The sequence below is a fragment of the Crassostrea angulata genome, chromosome 9 (genome assembly GCF_025612915.1).
Source record: "Crassostrea angulata isolate pt1a10 chromosome 9, ASM2561291v2, whole genome shotgun sequence".
NCBI classification, from domain to species: domain Eukaryota; kingdom Metazoa; phylum Mollusca; class Bivalvia; order Ostreida; family Ostreidae; genus Magallana; species Magallana angulata.
In genome coordinates this window covers 868,162-881,049 of record NC_069119.1, presented here as the reverse complement: position 1 = coordinate 881,049, position 12,888 = coordinate 868,162, and the positions used below count along the sequence as shown (strand labels likewise).

The 12,888-nt window shown below is 35.8% G+C and overlaps 3 protein-coding genes and 1 pseudogene across 4 annotated transcripts in view; 2 read left to right on the top strand and 2 right to left on the bottom strand.

Annotated features, from left to right (window-relative positions):
* Nucleotides 1–12,888, bottom strand: part of LOC128162609 (zinc finger protein 300-like) — a 292,098-nt gene that overhangs the window by 130,405 nt on the left and 148,805 nt on the right. The gene's annotated exons all lie outside the window — the stretch shown is intronic.
* LOC128163186 (uncharacterized) lies at nucleotides 301–3,714 on the bottom strand. The gene is made up of 7 exons (XM_052826714.1): nucleotides 3,557–3,714; nucleotides 2,753–2,933; nucleotides 2,392–2,467; nucleotides 2,080–2,187; nucleotides 1,637–1,717; nucleotides 1,184–1,240; nucleotides 301–912 (listed from the first exon to the last, which is right to left on the bottom strand). The coding sequence occupies exons 1-7, from the start codon at nucleotides 3,712–3,714 to the stop codon at nucleotides 755–757; spliced, it is 819 nt and encodes a 272-aa protein (XP_052682674.1). The 3' UTR covers nucleotides 301–754.
* LOC128163185 (uncharacterized) lies at nucleotides 4,062–6,223 on the top strand. Its single transcript, XM_052826713.1, has 3 exons — nucleotides 4,062–4,715; nucleotides 5,574–5,939; nucleotides 6,041–6,223. The coding sequence occupies exons 1-3, from the start codon at nucleotides 4,062–4,064 to the stop codon at nucleotides 6,221–6,223; spliced, it is 1,203 nt and encodes a 400-aa protein (XP_052682673.1).
* Nucleotides 10,666–12,216, top strand: LOC128163183 (probable inactive protein kinase DDB_G0270444; annotated as a pseudogene).

Sequence of the window (12,888 nt, the reverse complement as noted above, 5' to 3'; positions counted from 1 at the left end):
CTACAGCATTAACTTTCCACTCTCTATTTCCAATCTTTTTCATATGTAACAGTAATTCAATTCAATTCCTCAACCAAAATGCAAATAAAGCTAAAACCGATGGAATAAAATTCAACAGCCTAGAAGGAACTATTAAAGGATAGAAATGTAACAAAATGTGATAAAAAAAATAATTTAATATTTTGGTGGCTTAAATATAATGAGAGAGAGAGAGAGAGAGAGAGAGAGAGTTTTGACAAGATTACATAATAAATGAACTTATACATTTTTACTGTATGAATTAATATCAAAATTATAATATCAATTAAATATATATTAACCGGTATATAAATAATATATATTCCTTACTACAAGCAGATTTCTATAGACCAAAATAATTACCAGTTCCCAGTAAATTATATAAGTAATATAACATATGATATATAATTACGTCTTTGCAAAATCAAACATTTTCAATATAACATGTTTGTTGTCTTTCTCATAAGGTGAATTTAATCAATATTGATTCATATATATCATTATAAATAGTTAATTTATTGATATGACATAAAATGGTCAAAGTTGAATTACTTCAATTAACAACCAATAACTGCCTCATATGACAATATCAAAAGCAATCTACTACCCCACAACATATATATTGAGAGACAAGCAAATAAATGTTACTCAGATATTTAGCCGACAACACACTTTTTGATATCATAATTAATCGGTGGTAAATGAAGAAAATAAGACAAGAAATCGCTGCAGGATTCTAATTAAATTTGATGATAGGAGAAACAGAGAATTCTGTGCATGACTGTCCCTGATGTCCCTCCAAAGCACTGGCAATTCTCTCAAGGGCTTTCACTTTTCGTTCCTCCAGTTCTAAGCGTTTCTTTTTCATTGCAATAATTTCTTTCATTCCATTCTCTATAATAATAAAATAATGAACATTTATGAATATATATCTAGTTTTTTTTTACTGTGTCATTACATATGTTTTAAAAAGACAGAATGAACAAGACTAAAGATATTGTTTGCATAAAACTTGAGACTTTGCTTTAAAAAAGATTTATTATTTGTTTCATATATTCTAACCCACATCATTCTGGGTACATTAATGTACCATAAGGTAGATAAAAAATAGCAGTAGGTAAACAAAGTATTTCTGGTGATGTTAACAACAGGTTAAAAGTTTTACCATAATCTCCAGCTTTCTGTTTGAGTCCCAAACTGCTCCTATTCTTGTTCTTATTTGCTAAAATAAAACATCCAATAACTCTAAATAAATCAAGCCATCCTTAAAGAAAAATGATTGTTTGGAATTATTGTTCCATGAGGTCTTTAGACCCAGGAAGGATGGGAGAGAATTCTATTTTATTTTTCAAACCTGAAGCTTAACTTATTAAAAATTGTTCAAAAACAACTATCTCCATATGACAAAAATTAAATTAAATTAAAATCAACAATTAAAAATTTGTTTTTGAATTATCTAAATTGACATCTACTTTATTTTATATGAAAAATAAATTTATTTTTCAACAAAATAAATCTATTATGGTCAGTTCAGTGACAGGAAACAGGAATACTTTTTATTCGGACCTAAGATAAAAAAAAATTATTTGGCTTTAAAAATCATAAATCATATACCTACATGTACATGTAAGGGTACAAGATGGAGATGGAGAGGGTGGCTCCGAACATTCATTCTCAGGTATAATGTCTACTATACAATTTGCAAAAGTTTTAGATATAACAAATTATCAATGAACAATTTTCAAAATTAAAAGACGTCAAGTATTAAAAATCAAGAAAAGAAAAAAATGTATTATTATAGAAGGTCATCATGACTGGCTTTGTGATGCATGCTCTCTCTCTCTCTCTCTCTCTCTCTCTCTCTCTCTCTCTCTCTCTCTCTCTCTCTCTCTCTCAATTATACCCTATATATAAATGTATGTCACTCTGTACTTTTGAGAATAAAACAGATTACTATTTTAGGTGGAGTTGAGCATTGTGATAACCATTTTGTCTATTCAACGGAATTGAAACTCTTTCATCGCCATATATTTGTATGCTTATGAAAAAATGCATGCATACCTGTGACCTGATCTGATGACAAAGTCCAGCTACATGTATCTCCCATTGCCCCAGGGGTTTGGATACCTTCAGAAATTGTCATACATGTACTTGAATCTGTCCTGTTACCTTAATGTTAGGAAAAAAAATCTAAATGTATTTAGAATGACTAAATAATTGTTGATACATTGTATTATCATGTTATAAAAAATAAATTCATGCTAAGTCTACATGTACATTAAATTTTCTTCTGTTTACAATTACCAAATGCATACTTTTTCAATTATTATTGTTTAAACCCCCCCCCCACCAAAAAAAAAATCTTTAAAATACCTCTGTCCAAATCTGTCCCTGTATCAGCGCCCCCATCGAGACCATGAATCGCCACCGATGGAATGGTACTAAGAATCTAGGGGAAGACAATTCGAAATTGTAAATCAATCAATTGCCATTCTCAGTTATAAACAAATTGTTTTTTTTTCTTTATTAAATAAGACTAGATGATGGGAGGGAGTTATGATGTACATCATGTGCATTTTTTCCAGTTCATCTATTGTTTGTAATATTTAAAATATTCTATATCTTATAAATATAAATAAATGCATGTATGTACATTTAAACAAAGAAATGATAAAGTGTACGTATTTTCAAGTGTAAACTAAGTAATAAACAAATCATGAATTTATTTACTCACTGTCAATTCCCATCGCTTGAAATTCACCTCAGGCGGGGGTCCACCTCCTGTTTTGTTAGTTTCCCTCTTTCTGAATGCCTCCTTCTTCTTAATGGCAGACTGGGCATCCTGGAATCTCTTTTTGGTTTCATCGAGTGTTCTGGTGCAGTTTATTGCAACTGAATTTACTCTAAAAGCATTTTAAAAACAAAATACGATGTTATAGATCCACTACACGACCAGAGACATAAATATTGTTAACGTTATTTGTCTCCGACACGTACAACCCTAGAGTAAACATGTCAAACGCACCGGAATACGATGTCCAGCAGTTTTAAAATATTTTCTCTAATCATAATACCATATATCAAGATCAAACCATATATCGAATTTGTACACACTTTTACAGAACACTTACCACGTTTTTCTATTATCTGATTATGACATCGACCTAATGAAATAAACGGCGTGTAGGATATATCTGACAATCTGCAGCCATTCTTACAATTGGTAGGACTAATCACCGGCTAATACATGTACGAGATTCAGTTGCGCCAATGTTCCGATAATTTGGGAAGTATAGCAAAAAAAGGAATCGACATATATGACCTATCATAATCTTATTTTCGATCGAAATATTATTTAGAAATTCTGTGTTTTAGATAAATTAAACTTTCCATCAATATGCTGTATTTTTAATAGAATATACACATAGGTGAGCTTAATGTTTACAAAATTCGTATGATATATTTGGAGATAATTTCTTTTGATATTAATAAATATTAACAATCTGCCATTAGCTTAAATACTGAAGTAAACTTATACTTATCGGTGATGGTTTCCCACGCCTTTTTCTTCATCTCCGAGGTCAAGGATGGCGAAAATTTACCACGGATGATTTGGTTAAATGACAGACACGCGTCAGCTAAGACACACATTTCTCCCTCCGACCAATTTGGTTTTCGTGGCTTTTTATCTGTCATTATAGATCTAGCAGACGATAATGGGCTAAGCGAAAGTATGCAATACGCATGCGTAGCATTCGTTGTTAGGATAGTTTTTGTACCTCCTTCGAAAGAGTTCCAGACGTAAACTACGACAAAGTCTACGTGTGTATCTACGTTTACGTGTGTAGTTACGACCTTTAGTAAAACGCAATCTACGCACACCTACATTCGGACGTAAAGTCTACGCTTACGTCTACGTCTACGGCAAAATTTACGACCTTTAGTAAAACTCGACCCTGGATCTGTTTCAACAGGACAAATTCATCCCTAACGGAGTAGATATTCGTTTGAGATTTAATCGAACGAAATCTGATTTTCACATGATGACTTATGCAGGAAGTACAGGAAAAATAAAAATTCTGAGCATGTTACTGTGGGTCAGAAAAGTCAAACCTACTGCTGTCGTGTTAAACACCATCAACCAAAGGTTGAACGTAGAAACGGCCAAGTATTCCCTCAGACGGGTAGATCTTAAGACTTTCACCATTTCTAATGGAACTCAATCTAAAATCAGCGATCATCTGTTTCAAGGGCAAATGCCAAAACGAATCGTTTTGGGGTTGGTAGCTAATGACGCTTTCAATGGTTCTATTACCAAAAACCCGTTTAATTTCAAAAATGCAAAAGTCAAAAAGTTAGAAGTCAGCATCAACGGAGGAACCATCAGTACCCGTCCTTTTGAACCCGATTTCCCTAACGATCAGTATCTCAGATCCTACTTGAGTCTGTATCAAGGTCTAGGAAAATTCGGTGCGGATTGGGCCCCAGGAGTCACTTTTGACGAGTATAAAGACGGTTACATCTTGTGGTGTATAGATTTCACCAAAGATCAGGAAGCACAGCTAGACAAATTTCATCTGATTGAGACAGGAAATTTGAGAATCGAAATTCAATTTGCAGAAAACACGACAGAAACTCTGAATTGTTTAGTCTACGCTGAATTTGATAACTTGCTAGAAATCAACAAACAAAGAGAAGTCAGCATCGACTTTTAATGGATACCTATCAATTGAAAAAAGTCTTATCGAGAGATTTAGGATCTTCTTTCGGGGGTGTCTATCCCCGATATTTAATACCTGAACAATTACATTTTAAAGAAAAAGCCATGGTCATGAACACCGATCCTCACGGTCAACCGGGAGCTCATTGGGTCTGTATATATTTAGACGGAGATACCGTAGAATATTTCGATTCTTAAGGATTTCCTCCCATGTATTCGGAAATTCAAGACTTTATTTTAAGAAACGGTCATCACCTGAAATATAATGAAAATCGTTACCAAGATTACAAAAGTAAAGTATGCGGGGAATATTGCGTCTATTTTTTACATCATCGACATCGAAGAGGACCTAAAGTATTAAAACAATTATTTCCTAAACACTGGATACCAAAACAAACAGATCGTTATGTGAGACAATGGTTCAAAGAAAACTATAGAAAACCTAAAACTGGTAAAGGTCAATGCTATATGAGTTACGATCAGTATTGGTACGAGAGGTCATCGGGTTCAGCTCGTGAATGAAACACCTGCGAATGACACTTGTCACGTAGTCCAGTACAAGGAAAACAAATCTTACTTTCACTTTCGTTATTGATAGCATATAAAGGAGAGCTTAAATCATTATCACTGTCACAATTTATGGGTAAGAGCCACAGTAAACTAAAACGCAACATTACGATGGAAGATACAGAAGCTTTGATTGAAATGCCCTTTGCCGACGGAAGTGTTGGATACCTCATACCAAAGAAAATAAATATCAATGATGTTCCGGATCAACCTTTAGGGTGGCGGGGAACCATCGAATATCCCCCCTTATTTGAGCCGATGGAACTAGAGAGAGAAAAGAAGGAAGAGAGAGAAGAGGAGGAGAAAGAAAGAGAAAGAAGGAGAGAAAGAAGAAGAGAAAGACACGGAGGAGGAGGAGGAGGAGGAGGAGGAGGAGGAGGAGGAGGAGGAGAATGGAGCTCAAATTTTCGTGGTGAGTGATGAACTGGAGAAAATGGAGGAGGGAAAAGATCGATCAACCCTCGAAGAGGCCGCATCAGATTTTCAAGAGTGTGTAGAATCTAATATTCCAGAAGACGAGAATGATGATTGGGTCGAGTACCAAGCTATGGCAGAAGAAATCGACACGGATAAAATGGTAGAGAAAATGAATCAAAAGGAGCTAGAGGAAATCGAAGGAGCCAGAGCAGAAAAAGTAAGTGCCGTTTACAAAATCTGTGAAGATTATTGGAAGGCAAAAGAGGAATTAACAGGATTATGGCTGAACTGTGAAACGTACAGCAAAATGGTTAACAGATTGGGGGGAACCTAAAGAAAAAGAGAAGAGGAAAAAGAAGAAGAAAGAAGCAGAAAAAAAAACTAAGAGATGCCAAAAGAGAATTACTGTGTCAGTCCTATCTAAAAATGAAAATGATTGCAGACAGCAACAACGAACTCCTGAAACTGCTTCAAGTGTGCAAAGTGATGGAAAAAATATAAAAAAAAAAGTGAATTCGAGAAAAAAACATGTGTGACTATATTTGACTGTTCTTGTAAATATGTTTTTTTTTCACTTATAAAAGTCTTTCAATCATTCAATCATGTAAATATGTTCTTTTTTAAAAAAAAGTTTGTTTGTTTGTTTGCTGAGTTTCCAATTAAAAAATGTTTGCATTTCAAATCCATTGTTTTTATTTTATTTTGTCATAGGACTCTGGTCCTAAAAAAACAAAAAAGAGGTGTATTTTTTTCATATTTTTTATTAAAACAAACAATATTTCCTAGTAAAACGTTTGGTCAATAATTCATGTATCTTGGTTCTCTGGATTTTATAAGGATAAGTGACGGTGACTTCATCCAATTCTTTAAAAATCATTTTCTCTAAAGCCTTCATCGTTACAATTTGAGAGGCTCGATGATTCAAAGTAAGACCTTTGACTTTTTGCACGCTCTTTCCAGTATCGGTTTCAAACGCATAATTCTTAGGGCCTCCGGACATGAATTTGGTAATGTGACATCCCTCCAGTTCGTCGGTCCATCCTCCTAAACTATTGACTATGGTAGGATTATACAAGCCTTCCACGTGTTGATAAATAATACTGTCTGTATCGAAATAAAGAACTCGATCTCCTAATTTTTCTAAAGTGTCGTATAAATGTAAACGAGCATAAGCGGTAGTAAATGCAGCTAATACCACGTTTCCAAAGGGGCAGTCTTCGATGAAATCCTGCTTTTCCAAATAATTAATTAAAATCAGGTCTCGTTCGGGTCTATTCAAGTTGTTTAATAACTCGATTCCTTTGATTTCAAGAGTACTGTCCTGTAACATTTTCGTCAATTGTTCTTCTTCTTTCAAATATTCAATTTTAGGTAATTGAAGTCGCTGAGCAAATCCCCCCCCCCCCCACAAGCAATTCAAAAATAACTTGGCACTAGTTCGCTTCACGGGATTTTTCTCGATTTCCATGGGGTTCAGCATCATTTTCTCTGGATCAAATATATCGCGGATGTAAGCTACCTGTTGTTCCTTGGTCTCGCAATCGGGGGGATATCCAGAGGCCTCCTGTTTAATTTTCAAAAACGTATCGATGTAACTGCGAAAGAGATCCTGACTTTTTTTTGGAAAATGCCACATTTCGTAAATTTTCTTTAACTGGTATCCGCATTCTAATGCTTTTTCGAAGTTCGCTAGTCACCCAAGTTCCCGTTAGACAGCGCTCAGAATCCGAATGCTGACAGCAATAATGCGGATCTTGACAAAGTTTTTGGGCACAAGTACGACATAAGGGAAACAATAATTTTCCTCCGGTACGATAGGGTAAAACAGGATGAAAGAGACTACGAGGGGGTAAAACCTGACATTGAATCAACCCGAAATAATTAGAAATATCCTCAAAGTTCTCCGTGATGATTCCTGGATGCCATATTGGAAAAGGTCTCTGTTTCAAAACAAAAGGGTATAAAGAACAAACGTCTACATGAACATATCTTCTGTCTCCCTCGGTTCAAAATAAACGCGTGGCATTCGTGCGCCCCCATACAAAGCATCCCGAGGATTCAAAGGATCTTGAAAATTTAAATTGGCCACAAACCCTTGCAATTCAGAATTATTTTTCATTTCCAAATCAAAATCGTGTTCCCAAATAGAAACTACTTGATATCCCTGTTCTCTCAAATGATGTTCTCTAATCAAAGTCTGTTCGTAAAAAGTCCCGTAGGTACAATCGACACGATGAGGATGATTTTCATTCCCTAAATCAGAATGACATTTAGGGCATCCGTGCCAGTAACACCCATGACATTTGTACACGGTATTCGATTCTGGATCGCACCGTCTACGGTATAGGGTCCTAAATTTATTTCACCACCATTTTTAGCATGGTAAATGACCCGTCCGTCTCGACTCATCCAAGCTAACCAACGACAAGCTTTCATTGAAAATTGTCCTGCTGGCTCGTATCCCAAAGTCGGTATGATGGCAATACTGTCTTCCGGCATGAATCCCCTTCGATAGGCTAAATTAGCAGTATTAGCAAAAGTAATGGCTTCTTAAAAGGGGTTGACTTGTACCAAACTCTGTATGGTCTTTTTAAATTAAACACCGTTGTAAAATGTCTACGTCAGATATACAGTACTCTACGAATTCTTTTTGAAAATCAAACAATTTCCCTTCTTGTTGCTGATACCAAACATAAAATTCTTTTCTTCCAGAACAAGTCATGTCGTCAGGATTGTAGTATGAAGCGGAAGGATAGGGACCCACATAATTCTGATTTTGCTACATATTAAAAAAAATGGGGATAATATCCTTTTTTCAATTCCTGAAATCCAAAAGCCGAAGGTATTTTTGATAAAGCAAAAGGCAAATAATTATAAGAATCTATAAATTTCAAACCAAGAACTTCCATGGATAAAATCTTAGTTCCGTTCATGATCACCGAGGGAGTAATGCAAGCCGTATGCACCAAATAATTCAAAATAAATTGCCCGTCGTATCCCTTGAAATTGTGAGCTATGACAATAGAGCCTTCGTGCAAGACAAAACTGACGTTTTGAGTAGCGTGAGGTTGAGCCTGAAAAAGCCATTCCATAAATTGTTTCAAAGTTTCGGAACCACGAAACAAATGGCGTCGAGGGCCTAAATGCTCACAATGAGAACAGGGTTGATCTACCGGTAAATGATCACAATGCTGACACATACGATAAGCCACACATACATTAGGAAGGTGAATTCCATTTTCTTGAGTACATTCAAAATCGAAATAAATGTACATTTGAAGTTTTTTCCCTCTTTCTTTAAGAGTAGATTTGACTTGAACAAAACATTGGCGATCTTTCTCAACCCTTTTTCTACAAATCTTACACCATTTTCCGTCCCCACATTTGTGATAAGGGAGTAACATTTTACTCATCCATTTTTGACAGTGAGAACATCGATCCATTAAACCGCATACAGTAGTTTCAGAGTTTTTACTGTAAGGCCCTTAATGTCTCTGATGACAAATCTTGCTTTTAAAATAACCCTTACAATCAGAACAATAAATGCTACTCCCATCGGAAATACCAGGGGTGTCCCCCAAGCAAAAAGAACAAAGGTAAGGACACTTGACCCTATGATTTTCTATGTGACTATAACCTACATCGCAATAATCACAATTATATTGGTTTTTGGTCAATCCAGGCATAGACAAAATAGTATCGTAGTGTTGCTCATCCAACAAAACATTCAAACATTTTCCATTTCCTTTTCCTTTGTAAATAGCCTCTAATTTCAGCCAAGAAGACACTGTTTTAAATTGAAATATTTTCAATCGATATTGAGGAAGCAATACTTCTTGTAACTTGTTCCATTCCTCGGGACCGCAGGGCAAATTAGGATCACAATGAGCTTTTTTCATCAACTCTAAGGCTTCTTTTTTCTTTTTTGATACGATCCCACTGTTTTTTCCAACGGGCTAATTCCAAGGGATCAGAAGGGCGCTGACTGTGTATTCGACCTACAACAATAGCTCGATGAAGACAGAGATGATATCCTACATTTTCAATTTTCAATACAGATCTTTTCCCTTTCTTAAACTTCTCTTTGTTAGCATGAAGGTCTCCGACATTTTGACCTCCGCTCCCCTGAGGATATTTGACATGAAACAATTCAAATTCAGCAGCTCCGTTCGTAAAAGTGAATTCTTTTTTCGATTGTTGCACTGCCTGAACTTTATTCAAAATAGTAGCTTTGGTCAAATTCTTAGATTGAGTAAATTCGTACCAAATCTCAGAATCTAAAGACAGATGCCGCAAATTCAATCTCAAATAATCGTTAGGATTACATTGCATGCGCTGTTTCACTTCTTTCAACATGTCACTCAATAAACGTTTCACAAAACCGCTATCTGATTTCTTGGGAAAGGTCGAAAGCTGACCGTGTACACATTTTGTTTCACTCTAAATTTGCGAGATTGTCGTCCCCTGTCTAATCTTACGTTGTAAAAGTCAGAAACCACTTTTTTCTTTACAGATTTATTGACAGATTTTTTTTTCTTTAAAAGTTTTCAATTTTGATCGATCAATCGCTTTCTTTTATATCTCAACAAACGAGATTTATTTAACAAAATGCTTTCGTCTACATTCATCTCTCTAGCTTTCAAGTGACCGATCCAAATGAAAAAGTATTTAATAATGCTATAGGTATATTAATCATAACATGACATCATCACCCTAACACGTAAACATGTTTACGAACTCATTTAAAGGTCGCTAGACAGCTGCGAGGGGGTGTTTACGTAAACTAGGTCACACAGGTGTTATTTACGCAGCAGCTGCAATGATCCAGGTCACGTACACAAAGGGTATATAACACAGCGTTTTTCTTTAGTTCGTCACACCTTTGAATGGATATAATTCAGAATCTTATCGTAGAGAAAATCAACAGCAAATTATTTGGTAAAATGGCTGAGGAAAATCAGAAAATCAAAGAAGAACCAACAGAAGAAGAAATGACAGAGCTCAAGCCAGCCAAGAAGTTTGGATTCTCCGAGGAATGGAAGAGAAAACATTTTTTCTAAAGGCTCCCAGAAATGAAGACGGAGAAACTTACTTAGAAATGCCGAAAAGAGAAAAGGAAGAAGACAAAGAATTCTACAAAATGATCGTGATTCAAGAAAAAAGAAGAATCGCTAAGAACCCTCACATCAACTTCAACGCAGGAGGCTTTGGACTCGGAGCTGGTACAAAAACCCTCTACGAAAAAATACAAGATCTGATCAGAGATCCCTTCTACCCAGAAAACGAGTTCAACAGGCTGAAATTAGACGTCATTCTTTCAGAGAAAAAGGAAGAGGCTGAAAAAGAACTACAAGAGAAAAGAGACTTGGAAAGAGAACTGCAGATCACCAGAGAAGAACTACGAAAGGTCACCAAAGAAAATGGAAAAGCAACACAAAAAAATAAAAGAATTGAAAGAAGAAATCCAAGACCAGGAAAAAGAAATTGACGAACAGGAAAAAGAAATTGACGAACAGGATAAGGAAATAGAAGAACTGGAAGAAAAACTCGACAAACTGAAAGAAAAAACTCCCCCCTTCACTTCTCCGAGGAAGAGTACAAAAAGCTATACACTTTCAAATGGATGCTAGAAAACGAACTAGAGAGAGCAGAAGAGAAAAAGGCAGAACTGGAAAAACAACTGACCGAAAAAGAACATGAACTACAGGAAACCAAAGACCAACTTGAAGAAAACAGAAACATGATGAAACGCATGGAATGCAAAATGGAAAGATTTCGTACAAAAAACAAAGGAATTGGAAGAAAAACTGGCAGAAAAAGAACATGAACTACAAGAGTACAAAGAAAAAGTCAAAGAAATGGAATCGCTCGTAGAGAAAATGAAAGAGGACGTACAGAGATCCAACAAGCATTTTCTGACGCAACAGACACCGGATATTTCAGAGCCATTCAAAACGAAGCTGAACGACAAACCCTAAAAGCTAAAGAAAAATTGGCCTTCATGGAAAGAGAAATCGAGAATCTGGAGAGAGACAAAAAGGAAAACGTTCAAATATTCGAAGAAATACTGAACGAAATACTCCCCCACCTCAAGGATATCACCGATAAAACCATCACCGAACAATAAGAATGGATGGAAGAAGCAGCCACAGGAAAACAAAAGAGAGGCATGGAGCATCTACGTCGAGCCCAAAATCGCCACGGAAGAAAAATTCAAAAGCCTCAAGGAACTCTTCACCGAACACTGTAAAAAGTTCTGCTTTGTAAGAAACGGAAAAACCCACAACATCAGCGGGGAAATTCAACTGAATAAAGCACTCAACATCGACGAACTGAACAGACTCCTGGGACCAAACATCTATCTGAACGGAGGACCGAAGGAACAAGACACAGAAAAATGGACCATGGCAGCTAAGTTCAATGAAAAGGGTTATTTCTTCATCTACTTCACGGACGAAAGAAAGAAAGAATGGCGGAGACAAAGTCGCGTGTGAAATCAGGAAATGAACATTTCCGAGTGAAAAAATTTGTTCTTTAACTTTTTTCTCCTTAAAACTTTGTTCATTTTTGTTCATTTGTTCTCTTTGAATTCAATAAAATAGTTGTGTTCTCTCAATACTGCCTTGTTTACATTATTTTGACCTCAAGTTTGACCTCCATTTTGATCCCAAAAGTGCACTCAGTTGACCCCCCCCCCCCATCTAGGCGCTTTATACTACTCTTGACAATTTTTACAGATCTAGATCGCAAATTTTAGATTTTTTCGATGGTTTCAATTTTTAGGTCACATCTTTAGTCCTTGTTTTAATTTTTGTTCTTAAAAATAATACTTTATATGGTTTCACTTTGAAATAACTTTTTTGGTCATATCTTGAATATACAGTAGGAACTTGTTGAACCATTTTTTACCCTACGAATTAGACTTTAGCTCGAGATTGTGGCGGTGCATTGTGGCATTGCCTAAACATTTTTAAAGCGTTTCTCAGATAAGATAGTGCCTTTGGTACGGAGCTCAAAGTCGACATCAACGCCATTGTTGCGGTACTTCAGACCGCTCATTGGAGGAAGCCTTCTTAAAGGAACCCCGACAAAATCCTTATAAAAACCGTATCGACACACAAAAAACCATATTATTCCCCCAAAGAGCTAGTTGACAACAATAGCAT